Source organism: Agaricus bisporus, assembly GCF_000300575.1.
Source record: "Agaricus bisporus var. bisporus H97 unplaced genomic scaffold AGABI2scaffold_1, whole genome shotgun sequence".
Classification (NCBI taxonomy): Eukaryota; Fungi; Basidiomycota; class Agaricomycetes; order Agaricales; family Agaricaceae; genus Agaricus; species Agaricus bisporus.
Window position 1 is genome coordinate 2,852,912 of NW_006267344.1, and position 22,565 is coordinate 2,875,476.

The 22,565-nt window shown below is 46.6% G+C and overlaps 6 protein-coding genes across 6 annotated transcripts; all 6 read left to right on the top strand.

Moving 5' to 3' along the window:
- Positions 1–63: 63 nt before the first annotated feature.
- AGABI2DRAFT_114566 (hypothetical protein) lies at positions 64–3,173 on the top strand (the record flags this gene model as incomplete). Its single annotated transcript, XM_006454770.1, has 6 exons — positions 64–105; positions 154–199; positions 252–392; positions 448–621; positions 674–2,111; positions 3,053–3,173. The coding sequence occupies 6 exons, from the start codon at positions 64–66 to the stop codon at positions 3,171–3,173; spliced, it is 1,962 nt and encodes a 653-aa protein (XP_006454833.1).
- A 2,213-nt stretch (positions 3,174–5,386) lies between these two features.
- Positions 5,387–6,734, top strand: AGABI2DRAFT_176255 (hypothetical protein; the record flags this gene model as incomplete). Its single annotated transcript, XM_006454771.1, has 2 exons — positions 5,387–5,467; positions 5,525–6,734. 2 exons carry the CDS (start codon positions 5,387–5,389, stop codon positions 6,416–6,418), a joined length of 975 nt encoding a protein of 324 aa, XP_006454834.1. The 3' UTR covers positions 6,419–6,734.
- A 3,999-nt stretch (positions 6,735–10,733) lies between these two features.
- On the top strand, positions 10,734–12,686 carry AGABI2DRAFT_190069 (hypothetical protein). Its single transcript, XM_006454772.1, has 7 exons — positions 10,734–11,311; positions 11,375–11,448; positions 11,507–11,659; positions 11,721–11,799; positions 11,852–11,903; positions 11,956–12,317; positions 12,373–12,686. Exons 1-7 carry the CDS (start codon positions 10,795–10,797, stop codon positions 12,453–12,455), a joined length of 1,320 nt encoding a protein of 439 aa, XP_006454835.1. The 5' UTR covers positions 10,734–10,794; the 3' UTR covers positions 12,456–12,686.
- Positions 12,687–14,529: 1,843 nt separating this feature from the next.
- Positions 14,530–19,366, top strand: AGABI2DRAFT_61322 (hypothetical protein; the record flags this gene model as incomplete). The annotated part of the gene is made up of 21 exons (XM_006454773.1): positions 14,530–14,680; positions 14,736–14,920; positions 14,975–15,161; positions 15,197–15,328; positions 15,375–15,859; positions 15,913–15,942; positions 15,990–16,347; positions 16,451–16,627; positions 16,680–16,837; positions 16,890–16,962; positions 17,012–17,143; positions 17,196–17,257; positions 17,310–17,520; positions 17,576–17,731; positions 17,785–17,932; positions 17,982–18,458; positions 18,512–18,655; positions 18,706–18,830; positions 18,890–18,979; positions 19,032–19,161; positions 19,219–19,366. The coding sequence occupies 21 exons, from the start codon at positions 14,530–14,532 to the stop codon at positions 19,364–19,366; spliced, it is 3,759 nt and encodes a 1,252-aa protein (XP_006454836.1).
- Positions 19,367–19,826: 460 nt separating this feature from the next.
- On the top strand, positions 19,827–21,695 carry AGABI2DRAFT_215410 (hypothetical protein). Its single transcript, XM_006454774.1, has 4 exons — positions 19,827–21,123; positions 21,174–21,257; positions 21,307–21,432; positions 21,487–21,695. The coding sequence occupies exons 1-4, from the start codon at positions 19,981–19,983 to the stop codon at positions 21,544–21,546; spliced, it is 1,413 nt and encodes a 470-aa protein (XP_006454837.1). The 5' UTR covers positions 19,827–19,980; the 3' UTR covers positions 21,547–21,695.
- A 474-nt stretch (positions 21,696–22,169) lies between these two features.
- On the top strand, positions 22,170–22,511 carry AGABI2DRAFT_133507 (hypothetical protein). The gene is made up of 2 exons (XM_006454775.1): positions 22,170–22,260; positions 22,326–22,511. Exons 1-2 carry the CDS (start codon positions 22,239–22,241, stop codon positions 22,466–22,468), a joined length of 165 nt encoding a protein of 54 aa, XP_006454838.1. The 5' UTR covers positions 22,170–22,238; the 3' UTR covers positions 22,469–22,511.
- The last annotated feature ends 54 nt before the right edge of the window (positions 22,512–22,565 follow it).

Consider the following 22,565-nt stretch of genomic DNA (forward strand, 5'->3'; position numbering starts at 1 on the left):
GCGTGACGTTACTGGACGCGCAGGTATGTTATCGCGTGACGAGATGCATCATGATCATCTTGTATGGCCAAGTTATCAGATCCTGAACGTCTCCGCCTCGCAGTCGTGCGCCCTGCTCTCTCCCTAATTTCTGCCCACTCATTTGCTCCATAGGCCATAGCAGTCCTCAGGTCCAAACCCAGGGACATCTCGCTTCCATGTATGCCCGCCATTCAAACACCAATCACGCCCTCAGCCAACCCTCCTCCTAGCTTACATTCTTAGTTTGCACGCGCATTTTCCTCCATCTGGACCCGCACCTCCAACCGCGGACTATCGTTGGAAAACGTATGCTCTCAAACTCGAATCCGACCTCGAACAGCTCAAGGAAAAATATGCGGCTCAAAAAACAGGTATGACTTGCCTGAATCTCACTTACACGCACTAATGTCCTTATTTCCTCCCCAGAATTACTCGCGTTGAGCAGCAACGGCTCCTCAGACTTTTCCTTTGATAGTGCTTCGTTAAAGGGCTCGGTCACGCTATCAACCCCTACAGACGCGATCAAAAAGAAAGCCAAGAGCAAAAAAACCCCAGGTGCCAGTGACGTCAAAACTGCACCCGACTTGGATATTTTCCACCGTAAGCGGTGCTACCTTGAGCGCGAAATCTATATCTCAAGTTGGCTCCTTAGAAAATGACTACCAAATTCCGCGGAGTGGTGACCTATTCCTTGCCTTACGTGCGTTTGGAAAAGTGATTTCTGGCAGCAACGACGACGCATCTACCCTACTTCATTCCACGCTTCGCATTATTCAGATTGCCTCACGGATATTGACGCCCATAATAGATCAGCTATCCTCGAAGACGTCTAATTCTGTCACAGTTTCTGTACTTAGTAAAATCCTTTCCCATACAATCCGAACTTCGCTCCCTTCGATAAAAGTCCAACGTCAGTCTCTCGTTCTTTCGGATATTGACAAGGTCTTCGACTCTTTGATTAAATGTATCTTTGGACCCATAATCCTGGCCTTTACGAGGATAACCCACGCTTCCCTGTCAACTCTATTAGGCGAATCGTCATCCGGGTCAGGAAGCCCCCCAAACCTCGAGAAGCCTTCACTTGTTTTTGATTTGCGCCAGGACCTTCTGCGATTATTCAAGGTTCTCGTTGATGATCTTCACTCGGTTTCCCTCTCAGCCCACAACCGGGACCCCTTGAAACTTTGCCAATGGACCATCAGCCTAACCAGTCTAAAAGCATGTCTCAATTTGGAAATTGTCCGTGAACTCGGCAACGTCCTTTTCCCCGTAGCTAAACCTTCTGCCGCTAATGGATCCGACACTGAGCTTGGGAACGAACTCTGGAATCAGGGTGCGCATGCGGTATCTAGGGCTGTACCTTCAATGGTGCCTGCTTCAGCTAGCCTTGCTTCTAGTGTGGCGTCCGTCGTCGCCAAGGATGTACTGTGGTACTTGTGCAGCCTAATGCATATTCTTGCCGATCTTCCCGAAGGCTACAAACTGGACTCCGAAGTTTTTCCACCCGGCGCGCCGCAGGACAGCCACCCACCCCCAAGACCCGACTTGGACCAACACGAAAATGAGACGGCTTTGCTTGAACTCCTTCATGATACTGTGCTCTCTTCGCTTTACGACCTTGTTTTGAGATGTCAATCCGTAATCGATTACGGCGAGCGACCTCGTTCGGAACCCGATACCGTCGACGGAATGCACAGAAGTGACAAAACTCAGGTCGGCAATTCCCTAACTGTATACCGCCATCATTCCCGTAGAGAAGGTGGTTTGTCTAGTGGTGATAAAGAATCAGTGCAGAACTCTCAAGCGCAGGGCCATTTGTCTTTTCCCGGCGACCACCAATCCGAAGTCGGAGACCCCTGTGGATTTGGGTTACGGGACCGCCTGGATGACATAAGTTGTATTGCGCTGGCTGCAGAATATGACACCGATTTTAGGTTTCGCAACAGCCATCAAACGGCGGCGGATGGAGCCGCCAATAGTACGGCTGAAGTCGATGTGCCTCCTGTGGATGTATTAGGGGATTGTGTGATTGATGAAGCGGGTTTCACGATGTTATTGGGTGTCGTTGAGCGGTTTATCTTGGGTTCCGGGTATATGAGGTAGTAACCGAGGTATTTATATCTAGGAGTCGTGATTCCCGATGAGCTCGATAATAATGTGAATATTGGAAAACATGTGCTTGAGAGCTTCTATCTCGGATGTTGTTGAACTGACTTTCCGTTGAATGGTTATGAGCCTTCGGAGCTGTGTGATTTGAGCGGTGATGCAGGGTTTTCAGGGATTATGAAGATTCTTCTAAGATAACCCGATCAGCTCGAGTTTTCAGCCATCGCATCCCGCGCCATCGCCATTTACCGCCACAGTGCTGAAAGGTCCAGTTTAAGATTGAGCGTTTATGCTAATTGGAGTTTCCCGAAGTGCAACCCTTGTTCAGTTTCATTATGAAGGTTATGAACAATAACATAAGTACATAACACAAAAAAGATCTTTGCATATTCTATGTACGTATTGTATTGGAGATTGAGTAATAATTGGAGATTGTGAGTGCTTAAGATAACATGTTTACATATTTAATTTTATTTTCCCCTCTCCCCCGCCCCACCCCAAGATTGGCAGCGTGTGAGATTGTTGTAGTTTGTACTACATAGTAAACTTACATATATCCCCTCACAGCTTAGTGCTAGGTTAAACCATCTAACCCTACGGCATTTTCAACTGAAAGAAAGCAGCGGCATCACCGACCATGAGGCATCACAACATCTTTTTAGCTCTATTTATCAATGTCGGTGTAAGTACTGTTCAAAAGTTTGCAAATGGGGGAATACAAAGCAACATTTGTGATCGTGCGATGACTATGACTCCAGGCTTTGTGTGTCAAGTTTCGATGCGGCGTGTACTGAGAGAAAGCCTCAGAGAGGAATTTGCCTCGAGGCAGAAAAGAATGTGATATGATATGATAGTGCCGGTGAAAAATGGATAAAGATAGATTTTTCTGTTTTCAGGTGCTTAGTGCTCATGCACTCATGGTCAGGCTGGGCACATCTGCCAATTCACAGCTACTATGGCAGGTTGTGACACCACTGCCCATTGAACGATTTTTCACACACAATGCCCAACACTCGGGCCAATCCAGATCCCCCTTTGGTTTTTGATCCTTTAGAAACTGTCTATCATTTTTCTGGTAGAAGTCTTTTTTTGATTGGGTGCTGTGCATTTTTCCCAGATCCGTTCCATAGAGGTTTTTCTTCGCTTTTGTTTTATCAGATTGAACAGCAAAAATCTGTTTTTGATGAAACGTACACGAGGCAGAGAAGATAGCCTTGAAGAACACTTTTTCAGTTTTTTCTCTGTTGATGTACAAATCCCCTTTGTCTTCCCTTTCTCTTTTCACTTTCTTTTCTTGTTTTCTTTCCCTCCGTTTACTCCCTTTAGTATTGGGCGTCTAGATAAAGTAACGTTTTAATGAATTAAAAATGAAGTTTCGACCTCTCATTCGAGAGGAAATCTTGTTTAGAACTCTCTCATTGCCTCACGGCCGACCAACACGGATGTTAATTTGGAGTTCTTCAATAGAGTTGACATAGCTTCCCGAGTAAGAGATTAACCCCAGTTACTTCACTCAAACTGCACGAGACAATCCGCCTTACTCAAGAGGCTGAAAGATAAACAACAATAGAGAGCTGACATTATCACTTTGTCCCAGATTGATAAACCTGTGCGTGCGTGAGCGGCGCACGCGTCCGACGCGCAACGGTCACGAGATGTCATTACTGGTTCTAAGACCAACTCGCACCACTGGTTTCCACAGTCCGTTAGATCGCATGAATTCATTACTCGATCGAGTACTTAAAGTTGACGACCGACTCGGAGGATACGCTGGACTCGCGTTGTTTCTTTTCAAATGGTGATCTTGAGGGCGGCCGAGGTGTGACGGGTTCAATATAGGTACATTTGTTTCAGTGGACTAACGGTCCGAACATGATTAAGCCGACTACTAAGTAGTATGTAGTATTTTCATGGAAGAGGTTACCAAAACTTGTAAATGGACGGGCCCGCCATCCGAAACAAAGCTGTGACAAAGGATGGGAAGCGTTTACCAAAAAATGAAGATAATTCGTATTGCTACAAGCGGAAGCAACCATGTTTTGAATTATCGGGCACGCGAAATTACCCGCATTTACCTATTCCAGACAAGCTATAGGAGGTTTATACTTGTTGTACCTTGATTTCGGAACATTTCCTAAGTTCCTTGTGGACGATACCAAGGATTTAAAATTGTTTCGGTAGTTTCTTCACAGAGATGGGTCATGATGGTCTGGTCTCTGGGTTAACCGGGTGGTCTATGTCCCGGGTTGAATATCGGTCCATAAGGCCGGTCGACTCTGTTGGTCGTGCTTAGCCCCGTTGGCTAATTAGCATTAGACCAAGGGGTGGTGTAGTTTATGCGATTCATGTTGCTCGAACAAGACTTTAATGGGATATTAGCATGGGTTTTATTTTTGAGCGATAGTGTCATGTCAAGGTGTGGGAGAAAAGACGTTTGAAGATCTGTTGACTATCAGGAGTTTGCCGAATTGACGGTTACAGTACGGGTCATTGAATTGGAGACAGGATCGAGTGTGCCGAGCCAGATGTGCGGGATTGGGATCAGCGCTCAGATAGACAGAGGTCGACGGTTAGGGTGAGTGCACGTTGGGTGTATACTTACACGATAAGTTGACAACGAATCTGTCCAAAGCTTTCAACTGATAGCAACGATATGTGTTTAATGCCCGAGAGCATCGCAAGAGTCGTCACGGTCACAAGTATCAGATGCAGTTGACGAGCATAATTTTACTTTGAGCGGTAACGGAGGATGTGTGCGCCAATACATGGGTTGTTGGCATGGGGGAGTATTTATGATGGAATGTGGGGATCCCGGGCGGTGGTGCCATGGTGTACATACTACGGCTTCGAATGGTGGTGCCATACTCCTCACAGAGTCCATGCTCCAGAGTGGTGCAGGATCCGCTCGGGGATGGGGTGGCGGAGGCTATTACGCAGTGTGGGGAGGTGCGGGATGTACAAAGTTCGTGTAGCCGGCAAAGGAACTAGGCACGCGAGCAGAGAAATATATGGTCACCAAGGGAGACATGCGCCACGTCGCTGGCCAACACGGCGTGCGAGAGCAGCCCTGTGTATGCGAGGGGAGGACGGGCCGGAAATGGGTGGGAACATATGTCCGCGGCAAAGGAAGCTTTTCGGGTGTGACGTGTGACGATAGCTGATTTGTCCGAGTGGATCTGGGAGATCTGATCTAGATCCATGGTTGCCTGGGTGGAGGAGGATATAAGTTTCTGCCTCGCCGCCGCTCATCTCCCCAGCCATGGCCCTCGCTCTCAACACTGCTGCCCTTCCCCGCCCTAACGAGCATCTTGCCGTTCTCCTCCCCCGCCACCTCTGGAAGGTATGTTCTTCTCCTCTCCTCCTTACCCCATCCCCACATGCTCACGTGCCCACCCAGGCTGACGCCCTCGCTTCCCACTGCGATAACTTTTACTGCCGCGTCGCCTTTTCCATCTTTGAACGACGCCACCACTGCAGAAAGTGCGGTGGCGTCTTCTGTCAGGCCTGCACTCCCAAGTCCACCCCCCTCCTCGACGTCACCAACCTGGACTTCCTTCTGCCCCCCCGGGGTGTCCCTATTTCCACTTATGACTCTCCTGAATCGCCGGTGACCGATTCACGCGTATGTGACGACTGTTATGACCAAATTTATGGCCAACCCTCCACACCCCGCACCCCTCAACGCCCTGACTTTAAACGCGGCCTTTCACACCCTATCTCTCTCCTCAGGTATCCGCTCTCTCCCAACCCTTCCACCTCGTCTTCGTCTACAAGCGACGACGAACAGTCCATCTCTTCCTCTTCCTCTTCAACCCACCTCCCGCCTGCCATTATGCGCAAGTCGCGTTCTCTTCGCACCGTTCCCAGTAATTCCAGCCTGGACTCGACCTCTTCAGCACGTAAACCGCTTTCTTCCTCACAACCCTCTACCCGCCGTTCTTCCCTTCGTAATTCCCATATGCCTCTTTCAGCAGCTAATCTTGATCTGGTCGAGAAATCCTACGGCGAACTCGACGCCTATCCTCTTCGCCGCTCGAGCGTCCTTTGCAAAGCCACTGGTGGTGGCCGCTGGGAGCCCAAGCAGGAACCCATCTTCTTTGGCTACCGCCCACCCGGTGGCAAAGCTCCTTACGAGATTGAAATGGAACGCGAAGAAGAAGAGCGACGTATACGCAAACTCAACCCCGTCGTCAAAGATGGCGATTTCCAGTATCGCTTTCCTCCAAAGGAGATCCCTGAGGAGGATGACTGGTCATCACGCCAAGGTCCCTATGTTCTTTCGACGTTTTGATTTTTGCAAAAGTATTCTTTTTGCTTCAATATCATTATTCTCTCATTGTATATTTCCTTTTTTGCAACTATATGCTGTACTTATATCCATCATGCATGCCCCTTTACTCTAGGCCTTATTATTATGTTGTGCTTTTTGCAGTGGATCATCCGTCTAGTACTCTTGTCTGTTTTATCACTGCTGTCCTCCATGTTGCGTTACCTCCTCCTTTAGATATACCTGCTTTTTGCTCTTATTACTCATACCTGACTGAGACTCTTGAACAATACATACTTCGGCTTCACTTGTTAATTCAACTGATCCGGATTAGTCTTGTTGATCATCTTTGATTATACACATCTGTCACAACACCAAACTTATCAAGTTAGGCTCGTGCCTGTGTTTCGGTTTTTGCCGGAGGGCTCTTGTTGAAATGTCAGCTCGTTTGTTTACTCAAGTCTCATTGGCATCACATCTGGACATTAGCTAGGGTATGCCACATTCTGTCCCGGTACGACTTCGGCACGTATGCTATGTCTTTACGGCAATTCGCAAATCGTCCCGCCAATATGTTTGGAAATTCTTTTTCCCACTTGAGTTTCCGGCTTAAGAGTTCCCTCAGTTATAATCAAGGTTACTACACGGGGTCTTCTATTTTGTTTTTTTTTTGTTCGTTTATCATTTGTCCTTTTGGAAATACGAGGGCAAGGGTTTTTGTGTTTTTTTTTGCGTCTGTTTCTTGTTTAGATGTAATTTTCATTATACCCGGGTTTTTTGAGGCGATCGATTGTCCTTGAGGGGTTCAGGAAGGCCTTTCAGTTCCTTCCGAGGTCCGACTTATCACTAAGGCAAAAAAACTATGACTGAACTCTTACTGATAGATATGATAATATGCTTGTGACTTTGGCTCGGTCATGCCTTGGAAACTTCTTATATCAGAATGAAGTAACAATTGGAGCTCTTGAGATTTTTAAAGACTCCATTACCATTCGGGATATCGATTTGTAGTACACAAGCCTATATGTAATCGATTGTATGTACAATCTATGATCATGACCGATGGGATTATTCAAGCTCAAGCATGGGCTCTCTTTTATGTTTAAAATTATACACACTAGTTAGACATTATCGGAGAAATTGATTGGTGGAGATATCGGGGACTTTTTTTGATGATTGATGCTATGCTTGGGCCGGGGGGATCCAGTACTAGTATAGCCCCCGTATGACCCCCCATTGATGGGGACTACAAGAGATTTGTATCTAGACTTTTATGACCCCGGCATAGGAATGTTCCGGAGAGATAAAAGATGGGGTTTTTGTATATTTGGATTAGTGATTTGCATTCAATGATTAGAAAGACGGTGTGATTTTTTTTTACTGATTTTTTTGATTTTGATTTTTTTTGTGATCGATGACCTGTAATCGAGATGAAATAGAACGGAACATGAACCTATAAGATAAAGGAGGAAGAAAGAAAAAAATAAAATAAACAATCTAAGGAATATAATTGGATGGTATGATCATCGATGATACGAAGGGTAACGAAGTATTTTAATGCTTCTCTTGAACATATGTTCGCATATCTAACCGACGTCAAAAAAAGTTGATAAGTTACATGCTGTAAAAAGATTTGAGAATCACCGAGAGAAAAAAAGAAAACATCATGAGCTAACGTTACCCTACGTAGCCACAACACATGGGTCCAAAAAAAACCATCTCATCAGGGCCCAGACCTCATGTCGAACTCGGGCGAAGTCTACAGTACATCAATAAAGGAAGCAAAAAAAAACCCTTTGAGACTTCGAATGTTTGCTCTTGTACAATTGTCACTACTAGTCACCCATGCTCAAAGTTCTAGTTTCGGCTTGGCTGACAGCGGCATCTCATAAGACCGGAAAATTAAGCGAATCGAATTCATTTAAGTATTCGTAATGGTTACCAACTCTTATGACTTTACATTGTACAATACATAATCCATATATACACACCTGGATAGGATCGCTTGCGGACGGAAATGAGGGTTTTGCCCAATAGATATAATTTTACGCTTAAGGTAAGGGCTGATACACGAGAGTAAAGGGAAGTAAATTAACGTATACCGAAAGGAAGACAACGTTCCATCGATAGTCTTATCCTCTTGGTCATGAGGTAAACAAACGTATGATCAAGCTTGTGCTAAAAAGTCACGTACATACACTAAGAGAGACAAGAAATGTCTACTTAACGGGCGCTTAGATAACAATTTGTTATGATGGTCCATTCGTTGACAGCATGATCAACACCCCCACCTTGCGGGGTCGTTATCAGATATACATACCCCACTAACCGGAGCTTGACAGTAACATCTGGAAGACTGCTCCTTCGAAGAATAACTTCGCAGCTGTCAGGAATTGGTGCTCTGTGGAGGATTTAGAACTCAATGCTCAACATGGAATAACGGCTAGCCGCGCCGGACTAACTTCGTTGATTAGAAAAGTGTGTGTATTCTAGGTACATCGGTACAATCATATTCTTAGAATCAGAACCCGTGTAATTTCATAGTACAGAAATTGGGAAGTCAATCGCGAAGCTTGGGGGCGAAGCTTCCTTTTTAGATCACATCGTCTTGACACGTTTCGATTCGTGGAAATTAATGCTCATACCAGTCGGGTTTGGAACAACTACCGAGGGTTCTTCTATGCCTCGAGGCAATTGGAACTGGCATGAACATATGGCCAGAGAAGATATTTCCAGCAGCGATGTCAATCTCCATCAGATGTGTTTACATGCTGCTTGATTTCGAAGATGACGACATACGTAGATAATCGGTATTTTTGCAGGACCTTACAGATCGCCGTATCTGCGAGGAGAGAATGTGTTAGGACTAACGTTAGGTGTAAAACTCGTTTGACATACTCACGAGAGGTTATTTGGCTTTAGGTCGTCCAATCACCCCCCAGGATTACATTTAGTTAGTATGTGCGTGTTCTGAGCTTTATAGTGATGATTGGGCGATACGATGGGATTAATTAACCCATCGATGGCTTGACCGCTAACCAGCTGGACGTTGCTCGCGGTTAAGTCGCCTCGTAAGAAGAAGGCTTCTATGATCGCACAGAAGATGTGACAACATTGCTAAACCTGAATCGATCATGTGTATGTCATCTGTTATCTACTTTCATGTTGCTTGAAGCTTGAAGCTTAATCAAGTGCGAGCAGGTGATTGCCTCTTGATGATCGCGCGCTGAGTGTTAAAGAGCTCTAATAGATCGACTCTATCCAAAGTCTTCAAAAACTGGCATTTCCGCGGGTACGGCTTTATTGCTTGAAAGGACGTCGGGCAGACTTCGTAAGGAATAAGAAGTTCCACGTTACTTCGGGTTGGACGCAAGTGATAGACGCGTCAATACGAACGTTGAAGGCAAGGAAGTGAAGTTGAGGCTGAGTTTGGGTGAGGCGCGCGAGAGGCTGGCATAGGTAGCTGTGGCATAGAGTGCTGGTATGATGATGAGTCCTGCACTGGTAAGTTAGTGGACTCTGGGAACGCTGGCTCGGTCGAAGTAGGCGGACGCTCTTCGGTCTGACGTCATACAAGTCCAGTCCGTTTGATGCGGCAAAGAGCAATTTAGACTCATGATGTCCGCTCGTGAGCCTTCAACGGATGTTCAAAAAGGAAGAATCATCGTGTTGACAGTCATATAATCGTAACTTGTCAGGAAGATTTTCGGATCGAAATTGCAGCTAAGATCGCGTTCGAGACCAGGCGATGGCGGTCTAAATCAATGACGTGAGACATGAGTAGCTTTCGGGACGCAACATTACTGGAATAATGAGCTGCGCACGAACGGAATAACCAATTGGAAATATCCAGCGCATGATGATCAACGATACGGAGTTAATTGAGGCCAGACTTCTACCGGAACTAGACCTCGGAGTCAATCACTGTATCAATTTCGCAAGGCAATTCCACAAGGTGAGCGCACAAGCCTGGAAACGGATGAGATACTTCAGGAAAGTGACGACTAAGCATTGCGAATTTATTACCGGATGTGTTCATAACGGATATTCTTCGAAAGATCGCGGGGAAATTGCCTTGAGGACGTTTTCCCGAGCGTGACAATCTTGTTGAAGTGCACTATAGATCTTCATTTCCAATATTTTGGTAGAAGTAATGGAGTTAATATGGAGGGAATGTAACTGGGTCCAACGACTTGGAAACCTTTTTGGTGCGTTATGCAGTACGACAAATAGACGCCCTCATATTTCGCGCGCCTCTGATGACAGCTTGAATCAAACAAGCCCAAACAACACGAACTGTACTGTCACAATTTTTCCCAAAACGCGCTATTACCCGACAGCAGCAGCAGCATTCGCTATCCATCCTCAGCTCTCCTTGGCTTTCGGAAATACTTACCGGGATGAATGCTCGAGCACTATTGGCTTTCAGGAAGTCTCTTTCTCCGTCGGGATGCTTGGGCGGGCGTTCTAGCTGGGCAAGAACTATGAGCACGACCGCACCGGACGCAGTTACTTCGAGCCCTGTTGATAACGCACCCCCACCTTCAGAAGGTACCGCCAGTACTCGGGGTCGTAAGAAGAAGTGCCCTCCGAAACGCGCACCTATTTCACATGCCTCACCCAGGGAATGGTGCAGACCTCTGGCTCCGGGTGTCCTTCCCGCGTATGACCTTGCCTTGGATTTGCTAAAGGCAGATAGTGCGCAAATCAAGTCAGAAGCAGAATTGCTTCGTACCAAAATCCAGGCTGCAGAGGAACAGAGGCTAGAAGAAACTTCTAAGCAGGGAGAAGATACTTTAGCAAATCTCTCCCGGCTGGACGAGGAGTTGGAAGTTTTGAGGAAGAAACTGAAGATTTTGGAAGTGCAATCTGAAATAAATCTCCCTGATGTTAGATGGAAGGTTGCAAACGCGATGCGTATGTATTTCACCTTTTCCGTCTCAAATAGAAATAGAAGATCCTCACATTTTGATCTATTAGCCAACCTGGCTAAGACAGTTGACCGTCATCTCCTGGAACAGAAGTGGCGAAGGGAGGGTGATTTAGATTTGTTGGTAGGTCTGTTTCATTTGGAATTACATCGCCCAGAAGATTTAACTATAAGTGTTACAGATGGAACGTCTCCATCAAATGAAAGTCATGCCGGACGTACTTTCCGAGCTTCATCCCTCGATAGATGTACGTTTAACGGTTAGCAGTCTCGGAGGGATTCCCGGCAAGGCCAATAAAATGGTAGAACCTGGGACATTCCTCCTCCCTAGACAGGCGAGTCATTCCTCTTGAGGTTGAATTTGGTTGCTAAAGCTAAAATTCCGTTTCTAAAAAGACCTTTGATCCACCAAAACTATACGCCAACGTTTACCACACAGACACTCGTCTGTATACTCTAGTTCTCTTAGATGCGGGTCCGTAGTGCGTTCCAATGACCGGCTGTTATATACTAATCTCGAAGTTCAGATGTTCCTGATGAGGCGAACGCCACACTTACCACTTATTTACATTGGATGCAGTATGTCATTGTCCCAGAAACTTTGACGAGGCTTGTATAACACTCTTCCCAGGCCTAATGTCCCCTTGTCGGCAGATCACACTTCTCGTATATTGGACTTGAACAAACACACAAAGTACATACCACCTCATCCACAGCAAGGGACAAATTACCACCGTTACGTCTTACTTCTGCTCCAACAGCCTCCTCGCGGTGCTTCTCACTATTCCTTGAATATCGAAACTCGTGCCAAGCCGAATGAACCTACATCCATCCATTTGGACATACCTGTTGTACCTGATAGGAGGCGTAGAGGATTCGACCTTCGGAGTTTCATGAGGGAGTGGGGTTTCGATATGCGCCAAGGTGGAGGTGCACATATGTGGCGAGAGGTCTGGGATGAGCATGTCTCCACTGTCTACAAAGATATTCTCAGTGCGCAATTCACTCCATGCTGTTGGTATCCACTAATTATTCATATCTTTTCCAGAAATACCGGAACCCCGCTATGGGCGCCCTCGGAAGCCGGATCCATATGCTGCCCTGAAGCAAACGAAGAGATATAATAGTTAAGTTCATTGTGGCGTAGTTGCATGTGCTTGCCGGTGCAGGCGCTGAATGCTTCTACCTTTTGATATTTGAACTTGGAGTGATAGGTGGTTGTCCGTGACGGTCGTGTACTGACACAAAAGCTAAATTAAGATATCCTATCTTAAAGTCTATTGTTGGTGCTGACATCCGCTGCATACGTTGAAGTCGCCACTTTGGTAACGCTGAATCATCAAATTATATATTGTTCAACAATCTGGAAGTGGCGCTATGAGTCTTTTAACCTGTTTTATGCGCTGATAGCGGGTCCTATTTTCGAGTTCAACCTGTTTGACAGAGCTGCCAAGGAGGCAATCACCGTGGTGACTGTATGTGGATACTGGTTTTTGGTGAGTACACATCTGGGTGTCTAGGACTTGGCATTAGAAGGATAGCTCTTTCACACAATGTCATGGTCATTAAATTGGTTGTGACTTATGAACTGGCTTCTGCAGTTTCCAGATTTTCCATCCATATCAGCGAGCACCTGTACGGGAATATCACCTTCTTAAATGTGTTGGTCGCATTGTTCCTGGTCTCATTTGCTCCGTGTTAATTAGTACATTAACACTTGCTTCAATGTCTGAACGTCGAAATCCATGGATGGACAGTTCTCAAGCCGTTAATTGCTCTTGCTAATTGTAATTCTTGATGCGCATCGCATGTTGATTGGAATGGTGGCTTGGAACTACGTTTGTCCGATGTTAATAAGTCATGCCCAAGGCTATGTCTGACCCACCCATATTGCCTGGACGTCGAGCGAGTACCAAGAAACTCGTACCATCGAATTCACTTTTCCAAGATTGATATTAATGCGACTAGTAGCCGATGAATCTATGGCGTTGGAGCATCATCATCATTCTAGACCCCTGTATTGATTCTTTGATTTGAGATTGGACCGAAAGTCAACAAAGCGTCTAAATATAACTTATGTTGTCGGTGCAGAACATGCACCGATGATTCCATGAGATCTGTGATTAGGGTGCTTACGTGATCGACATGGACCTTGTTTCAGGTGAATATTAGAGAGCGGACAGGGTCGTGGGAGCTTGTGCGTCGGCCGCTGGTAAATGCCTCAGTCTTCATAATACAATCGAACATTCTGCCAAGTATTAAGTGTATACAGTTGGAGTTTAGCCGTGTGCATGTTGCCGACGGTCCCTTATTTGGCGTAGATCTAAATTGACGATCACAAACTCGCGTGGGCGTATTTTTTTCCCTCCCAGCGAGTAGAATGGAATGTTACATGCAATGAATCGGATTGGCCCGGCGACGAAGAGAAGAAGAGAGATCCGGGCAGATGCACCCGGATGATCGTCAAATCTGCTGTCGGAACCGCGACTTCAGCTGCAGCAAGCTGAGCAGGACACTGACGAACAGAAGGCGTTAGGTGGAAATACCTGAGCTTATACCGCGGACATTTTCCGAACAAGACCTGCTAGTTACATCCGATACTTACTATACACTATATGATACTTCAGGGGATATATGGCGTTGTCTCGGTTGCCGGATATGCCCTTATATATTAGGTTGTTATGCAGACATGGAATGAAAATGGGGGTGCATGTCAACGATAAATTAGGCCAGATCCTGGCGGGCGACTGCCCGATGCTGAGAATAAAATGCAAAATGGAACCAATACTTCGTACGTTTTCCGGATGGAACGACAGGTTGAGATCTTGAGAATAACCCGGCCAACTTTTGAAGCTGATGAGGAACTTGTCTTTTTATTTCTTATTTTATGTACGGTGTAAAGGTGATTTTAGATGTACTTAAAATACACAAAGAAACGGCGTTCGTATACAGTCCGCTGAGGTAGGTTACGCCTAAAGGAACCTCTCATCAAATTCGCCCCCCAAATGCCGCGCAAACCTGCCGAAACAGTAGAGTTTCTTATCTGCTTGGTGAACTTTCAACTCGCCCAATGTTGTGGACCTATATTTCACTTGACTGTATAGTGAAACCCTAACCTTTCTACCACACGCATACCTGCCGGCTTAGTCAGCATGCTGCATGAACTTGGTCATCGACACTAGTGACGAGTGACTCTCTTTGCTCAATGTCGCCATCGTCCGACGACCACGATGAATTTCTGCATCAGATTGCTATAAAACTTTCTCGTGCATTAAATCTTATCAACCCAAACGACCTGTTGGCGGAGCGAGTAATTGATATTGCGAAAACGAACTCCATTGACGGGTTTACAAAAGGTGAGTCAAGCAATACCTCGGTCATCCCCCAATCACTGAATTCTGTCCTGTTTAGCCGCGAAATCCTTTGGCAAGTTCACGGATTCTTTCTTGACTGAGTTGCACGTAGAAATCTTGTCGCACGAATCGCAGGTGACAAATGGCGTAACTCCTCAACCAATCCAAGGCATAACTATCATGGATAGTGATGTCCTGGAACCACCACCTGTTCGTCAAGGGGGTCTGCAACGCTTGGATACGGTATGTCGTATATTTTCAACTCTCATGTGCTGCATTTATTGAGTTTCAGTTCAGCGACATACGTTTCAAAGGCCGACCCGCCCGCTTGAACCACCCACACCTCGAACTTCGATACTTGGGTTGGATAAGTTGGCTCTAGAGAAGAGAACAGCCAAAGAAAATGCCATCAGTGAGAATGGTCGTAAGAGGCCTCGAATAGAGAGGGACGATGAGCCGGTTTTCAAAGGTGGATACCATTCGGGTTGTATTGCTGTTTTACTGATAATAATTACATAGTACCGTCACTACCCGCGTCTAGATCTACTGCGCGCCAACGAGGTGAAGAAACGCCATCCAATCCGGGTGGTATATCCGAAACAGCCAGGAGGCGTCTGGAGGAGCATAGGAAGAACAAGGAGAGACAAAGAGGTGAGTTTTCCGCGTCATCCGACAAACGTAGCTCATTGTTGTGCAGAGGGTATAACAGCCGTCAATGAATCGCGTAAGGACGGCCCCAAGGGCCTCGGTGATTTTCAACGACGTTCAAATCGAGACAGAGCCCGAGGTTGGGGCGGTGGGAGGTATGCACAAAATCAGCGAGGTATGGCTTGGGATGCGACTCCACAGTCTGTTCGTGAAGCACCCAGCATACGCGTGCCTAATGTAGGCTGGGACTCCACTCCTGGTGATGCTCACGGGCAGGATGGGTTAGGATGGGGCGCAGCGGGAAATAGACGGTGGGATGCACCAACACCGCGTGCAGGCAGAGGCGACAGTCCGGAAGGCGGAGATACTGGTTTAGATATCAAGGAGTGGGAAGAGGAGCAGATAAGGTTGGATCGAGACTGGTATACAGGTACAGAGGACAGTGGTATTGCTGGAGACGAGGAACACAACCCCCTTGCTCAATATGAAGATTTAAGCCTCCTTAAACAGGCGGAAATAGCAACGAAGCAAACGGTTTATTCTTTCATTGTGTGCGACTCTTCTTATACTGATCCAACTCTTTGTAGAAAAAAATATCCGCTAGGCAAGCACAATACGTGAGTTGCAAAGTCCTTCAGTTTGAGCCCGCACTTACAGGGACTAGAATGCCGACAATGACCTATGGGAGGCCAATCGTATGGTAACTTCGGGTGTTGCTACTCGAAAGGGCGTCGATTTAGACTTCGAGGACGAGTCAGAATCAACCGTACACGTCATGGTACATGACCTCAAACCACCGTTCCTGGATGGCCGTACGGTGTATACGAAGCAACTTGACCCTATAAACCCTATTCGAGATCCTACCAGCGATATGGCCATTTTCGCAAAGAAAGGCAGTGCCCTAGTCAAGGAGAAACGCGAACAGGCAGAGCGCGCCAAAGCAGCGGCTAAATTAGCGGCTCTTGGAGGTACTTCACTGGGGAATATTATGGGAGTTAAAGACGAGGAAGCGGAGGCTGAAGGTGTGTCCTGCCCTAATTTTTTATTTTCCTTGTCAGATTGGACATTCACATAGCTTCTCTTTTACTTTGGTCACAGCTGAAGCGGATAGAAACGCACAAAAAGCGAAGACAAGCGGGGAAAAGGAGAATTACAAGGGTGATTCTAAGTTCGCGGAGCATCTCAAGACTTCAGCTGGCGTTAGTGTGTTTGCTAGATCAAGAACTTTAAAGGAGCAGAGGGAGTACCTGCCTGCGTTTGCCTGCCGCGAAGACCTCATGAAGGTAATTCGGGAAAACCAAGGTATGTTTCTGTACTGAACTGGCTACGTATAACACTTATCCTTCGTTGTAAGTCGTCATCGTCGTTGGCGAAACCGGTTCTGGAAAGACAACGCAGTTGGCACAATTCTTGTATGAGGATGGCTATTGTTCCCATGGCATCATTGGTTGCACACAACCTCGTCGTGTCGCTGCAATGTCGGTTGCGAAGCGAGTTAGCGAGGAAATGCAGGTGCATAGTGCCCGTTTTTGTCAGTTTCTGTACGGTACTGACTTTATTACAGTGTAAACTAGGGTCGACGGTTGGTTATGCTATCCGTTTCGAGGATTGCACGTCTGCCGAGACGAAGATCAAATGTAGGTGTTGAGCTGTAACGATTGCGGTGCATTGCTAAGCAACATCTAGATATGACGGATGGTGTGTTACTTCGAGAATCGCTAAACGAAGGCGACTTGGACCGTTACAGCGTCATCATTTTGGACGAAGCGCACGAACGTTCCCTCAGTACTGATGTTCTAATGGGTTTACTCAGGAAAAGTACGTAGTCGCTTGCTCGAAACACAATATTTCCATTCTCAATGCCGAACAGTTCTATCTCGCCGAAGAGACCTCAAACTTATTGTGACGTCTGCAACCATGAACTCCGAGAAGGTAATTTCGTTTGTTCATAGTCCTTCATTGTGATTTGACTGTTTTGCTATAGTTCTCATACTTCTACGGCCATGCTCCTTGCTACACAATTCCCGGACGAACGTTCCCTGTTGAAATTTATCCTTCCAAGTCACCATGTGAAGACTACGTCGACAGCGCCGTTAAACAGGTCCTTCAAATTCACCTATCATTGCCGCCTGGAGATATTTTGGTGTTCATGACAGGCCAAGAGGATATCGAAATCACTTGCCAGGTTGTTGAAGGTAAGATAGCATTGGAATGGAATTGTCGCAATAGTTCACTCAGACTTGGCTGTAGAGCGTTTAGCACAATTGGATGAACCTGCCCCCCTTGCAGTCCTGCCTATCTACTCGCAGATGCCAGCAGATCTGCAGGCTCGGATTTTTGAGCCGACTGCTGATGGGCGGCGGAAAGTGATTGTTGCTACTAACATCGCCGAAACGTCATTGACTGGTAAGGCCTCGCGTATAATACACGGTAGCAGACCGACTGACAATCTCGCTTAGTGGACGGTATTCTTTACGTCGTGGATGCTGGCTACTCCAAGTTGAAGGTGTATAACCCCAAGGTCGGTATGGACGCACTCCAAATTACTCCCATAAGCCAGGCAAACGCTGGTCAGCGAACTGGTCGTGCCGGACGCACGGGTAGTGGGTGAGTATTCAAGTGCACCCGGTTGTTTTCATTCACTCACATTATCCAGGTATTGCTACCGCCTCTATACCGAGATGGCCTATCGAAATGAGATGTTCGAGAACACAATCCCTGAAATTCAACGAACAAACTTAGCTAACACGGTACTACTCTTGAAATCTCTCGGCGTCAAGAACTTGCTCGAATTCGATTTCATGGACCCACCACCACAAGCAAATATTCTCAATTCCATGTATCAGCTCTGGGTTCTTGGTGCTCTTGACAACGTTGGAGATTTGACGCCTGATGGAAGGAAGATGTCAGAGTTTCCGATGGAGCCATCGATGGCGAAGATGCTCATCGCGTCGGTGGATTATAAGTGCTCATCGGAGATGTTGACCATCGTTTCGATGCTTTCGGTTCCCAGCGTTTTCTACAGACCGAAGGAACGAATGGAGGAGGCTGACGCAGCGCGGGAGAAATTCAATGTACCTGAGAGTGATCACCTAACGCTTTTGAACGTTTTTAATCAATGGAAGAGTCATGGGTACGTGCATTGCTATATGGCTTGGCATTGACTCACCCCTATTTCATTTGAAGTTATCGTGACGATTGGGCCATGAGGCATTTCTTGCACCCTAAGTTGCTTCGAAAATCCCGTGAAGTACGAGCGCAGCTTGAAGATATCATGAAGTTCCAAAAAATGAATATCATTTCCGCCGGAACCGACTTCGATGTTATACGGTATGCATCGAGAGCGTATAGCGTGTTTATTTATCTCATTATCACTGCAGAAAAGCGATTGCTACAGGCTATTTCCATCAAGCCGCGAGAGTGAAGGGAATTGGCGAGTTTGTTAATATTCGTTCAGGTCTCCCCACGCACCTCCATCCCACGAGTGCATTATACGGACTTGGATGTAAGATGTCAATCTCAAGACCATCATATCAGGATGACTGATCTCTTCTTCCTATCCAGATACGCCTTCATATGTCATTTACCACGAACTAATCCTGACATCAAAGGAATATATGACGCAAGTTACTGCGATTGACCCGTATTGGCTCGGTGAGTTTAGTTTCAGCCTTTGTGATCAAATATACTCATGTATTTGGCGTAGCGGAGCTCGGTTCTGTATTCTACTCAGTCAAGGAGAAGAATTTTGATGAGAGAGGGAACCGAAGACAAGCGGATCGCGAATTTTCTAAACGGGTTGAACTTGAAGCAGAGATGGCTCGTCAGCGAGAAGAGTAGGTCTTGCTTTCTTTTTCGTACCAATTTTATGGCTAATGATCAACAAACAGGAGTGCAAAGCGCGTGGAAGAAGAGGAACAGACTTCCAAGGCTGCCAGTGGGAGTAGTTCGAAAATTATCGTACCAGGAACTCCCCGACATACGGGCATAGGTGCTGGTGCACGGGTCAATGCGACACCAAGACGGAGGGTGGGGATTTGATTTGTACATTGTTTTTAGGGTGGGAGAGTAGGAGTAGTACTACGGTTGTTATGTAACATGTTATTCTCTTTGACACTCACTATGAGATGGCTACCACATTTTCTCTAGCACAACACGGACAGACCTCCTTCAAACTCCCCCGTTCTTCCCCTCTCGACACTCTCGTTCGTAAAAGCTCTGCGAGACGGACGAGACAGTCAGCGGCAAGTTCACAACAATATCCAGCCCATCTCATCGATGACTACGCCGATTCGGAGGTCCAGAATGGCGACTACACATACGAAGGCTACACCCAGGAGGTTAAAGTAGCGTCTCAACACCCTTCTGAACGACAGCAACAATCTCCAGTTTCCCCGCTCTTGCATGGCGGTTTCGCACGTGGTTCGATGGCTACTGCCTCAATCACAGGATCCTATGCAGATACCAGGACGTCCGTGGATTCGAGAAGTGTGTATCAAGGATCAGAGTATTCATACCTCGATGCTGAGAGTGTCTACTCACAAATCGACCCTGCCATTCGTGATTCTTGGCGTTCTGGCGTTACTTCTGAAGCGGCTCGACCTTATGACCCACAGCCTCGCACTGAAACACACAATAACTCAGTTTCGGAGCAGATGCCTACTCAAACAACGACGACATCAAGCCGTACGACTACGGTGCCGACCGTTGTTGTTTCGTCAGCAGATGCCGACAATAATGTTCAGCGCGCTGGAAGGACACCTGTGGTCCGGCCCATCACATCAAATTTCTCCAGACCAGTGCGGTCATCTCAAACGCAAAGTGGTGTATTAACACCGCTTCAAATCACGACGCCACCCTTACTGCCACAGAACTCGGACGAACAAAAGCGTCGAGTCCTGGAACGAAATGCCAACCGTACCCCGTCTCTATCACCATCTCGCTCACCACCAGATCAACAGATGAAGTTTTTTGGTCGCTCCAAATCACCTCTGAATCCGTACCACAACGCCGTCGATGGTCCCAATCATCGGTCACAGCCTCAGGCACTCGCGCCTTCAGATTCGTTGCCGAATCCGTATGCAGGTCCACCAGCCAAGAACCACCAGCCCGCTCTGAAATCCCCCTATCAATCCCATTCACCTTCTTTGAACAGCGATCCTATGCGTAACGGTACTTCATCTTGTCGGTCACCTACCCTCCACTCGGATCCGCATTCTTCACAACCACCCACTGCATCACAAATTATCGGTGGCTCGAATACTCTATCCACTCTAGCGCCCGTCGCCCTTCCTAGGTTCCCGCCTGAAAGGAGCGACTCTCCCGCAAGTCTATATTCCACTTATTCGTATTATAATTTTGAAAGTCCTGTATCCTCCCCCGCGGGCAGCGAATTTTCCAGTCCGAGAACATCCCATATACAACAATCTGCACCACAGCCTCAGAGCTCGAATGCACCGCCTAGTCCTCTGCAACAATCAACGTCCCCTAACGAGAAAGATCCTTCATCACATGTACCTGTAGACCCACAAACGCCTCACGATTTTCTGTCTCTAGGCATTCAGAAGCATGAGGCAAACCGCTTGAAAGAGTCAGCCATGTATTTCGAGAAGAGTGCCAAGGAGAATGGCGGTTGTGGCGTTGGTATGCTCATGTGGGGCCTCACGCTAAGGCATGGGTGGGGCTGTGAGAAGAACGAGAAAGTTGGGTTCAAGTGGCTTAGGAAGGCTGCGGAACATGCTGTTGTTGATCTGGAGAGTGCAAGAAAGGGGAATAGCGTTGATACTGGACCTGTACAGGTAAGCGATCGTTTTCTGCTCTATCTGGGTATCGCAGCTGACCAAATCAGAGTGAACTCGTCTTGGCTATATATGAAGTCGGGCAGTGTTTCTTTCACGGATGGGGCGTTGTCAAAGATCAAAAGATGGCTGTGGTAGGTATCTCTTTCCCTGTAATCTAGGTCTAGCTAAACCATTTTCTAGAGCTATTATTCGGTTGCAGCCCGTCTGGGAGATGCAGACGCTCAGAATGATCTTGCATTTTGTCTAGCCAATGGCAAAGGGTGCAAGAAAGATCGGAAGGAGGCTGCAAAATGGTACCGCGCTGCAGTATGTCATACAGTTTATTGTCCTGGTGCCTGATGACTGAGTCTTTGCAATTAGGTTGCACAAGGTGCAAGTGACGTGGGTCTTGCATGGATCTACAAGGAAAAGTTCATGTGATCTGGTCGTCCATCTTTCCGTTTTCTTTATCTATTGGACTTTGAATATACCTAGCCCGCGGAATTCATGTGCATGTTCAGTAACATAAGTTCACCCTATACCACAGAGTTATCTCTTACATTCCCTCAATTGCATCTTCGTGCTACCCCTTTTGTTGGCCTGAACGCTGGACATTGCTGTCCACCTCGTTAATAATAAATGTGGAGTGTAGTCTTACTGGGCAGACCTGGGCAAGAAATAGTTGTTGCTCTTGTACCTTGGAAGTGAACAAAAGATAGAAACTATGCAGGGGTCATAGTCTTCGCTTTTCGTCTGACTTGTTTGGTAATTGGAAAATTCGAGCTGTTCACAAGTATCATTGTTCTTCGCTGAGGAACGAATGGTCCACGACAAACCAGTCCCGGCCACCGCTCCTTTTCATCCTGAAGCGGCCATAATGGTCCCAGAAATTTGAGTGTAAATATTATTATACTCGGGTATAGTGTAAGCCTTTTAAACAATGAGAATAATTTAGAAATATTCAATAGTATACGATACATATATATATATTTACGTGTCTCTCTCCATGGGGTGGCCCAAGTCCTCTCTCATTTCTCTCGTCGAGCCTGAAGACGACGTCTCCATCCTTTACCTTGACTATTCACAATATTAACTTCATACAACTCCTGCAACCGTTCCGCCCAAGCCACCCAATGATCTTTCTTAATCTCATGCCTATCCACAAAAGGAAGAAAATGGTTTAAAAGGCTTGGAAAGGAATATACGAAAAAAAGACGCACTCGGTAACAGGCCAAACACGCCGATCGACCCGTATATCGCTCAGCGAAGTAAAATTGGACAAATCGAGTCCACCAAGATATCTGAATTTATCCTTCTCCGCACCTCGAAGCACATCACTAGTCTTTATGTGAATCTCTTGTAACGGGTGCTCGTTATTGCTATAGAAAAACTCGGCCACACCATACTTGAGGATTAAGATAAGATAAGTATTGGAGTTTTTGTGGGCAAACCCGTACGTA

What these genes read in the sequence shown, in the direction of transcription:
- AGABI2DRAFT_190069 (XM_006454772.1), top strand. Translation starts at nt 10,795, where the DNA reads ATGAATGCTCGAGCACTATTGGCTTTCAGGAAGTCTCTTTCTCCGTCG. An exon ending in GAAGGTTGCAAACGCGATGC is followed by an intron (nt 11,312 to 11,374) that starts GTATGTATTTCA and finishes TTGATCTATTAG; the next exon opens with CCAACCTGGCTAAGACAGTT. An exon ending in TGTCTACAAAGATATTCTCA is followed by an intron (nt 12,318 to 12,372) that starts GTGCGCAATTCA and finishes TATCTTTTCCAG; the next exon opens with AAATACCGGAACCCCGCTAT.
- AGABI2DRAFT_133507 (XM_006454775.1), top strand. Translation starts at nt 22,239, where the DNA reads ATGATCTTTCTTAATCTCATGC. An exon ending in GATCTTTCTTAATCTCATGC is followed by an intron (nt 22,261 to 22,325) that starts CTATCCACAAAA and finishes AAAAAGACGCAC; the next exon opens with TCGGTAACAGGCCAAACACG.
- AGABI2DRAFT_215410 (XM_006454774.1), top strand. Translation starts at nt 19,981, where the DNA reads ATGCCTACTCAAACAACGACGACATCAAGCCGTACGACTACGGTGCCG. An exon ending in AAGATCAAAAGATGGCTGTG is followed by an intron (nt 21,258 to 21,306) that starts GTAGGTATCTCT and finishes ACCATTTTCTAG; the next exon opens with AGCTATTATTCGGTTGCAGC. An exon ending in CAAAATGGTACCGCGCTGCA is followed by an intron (nt 21,433 to 21,486) that starts GTATGTCATACA and finishes CTTTGCAATTAG; the next exon opens with GTTGCACAAGGTGCAAGTGA.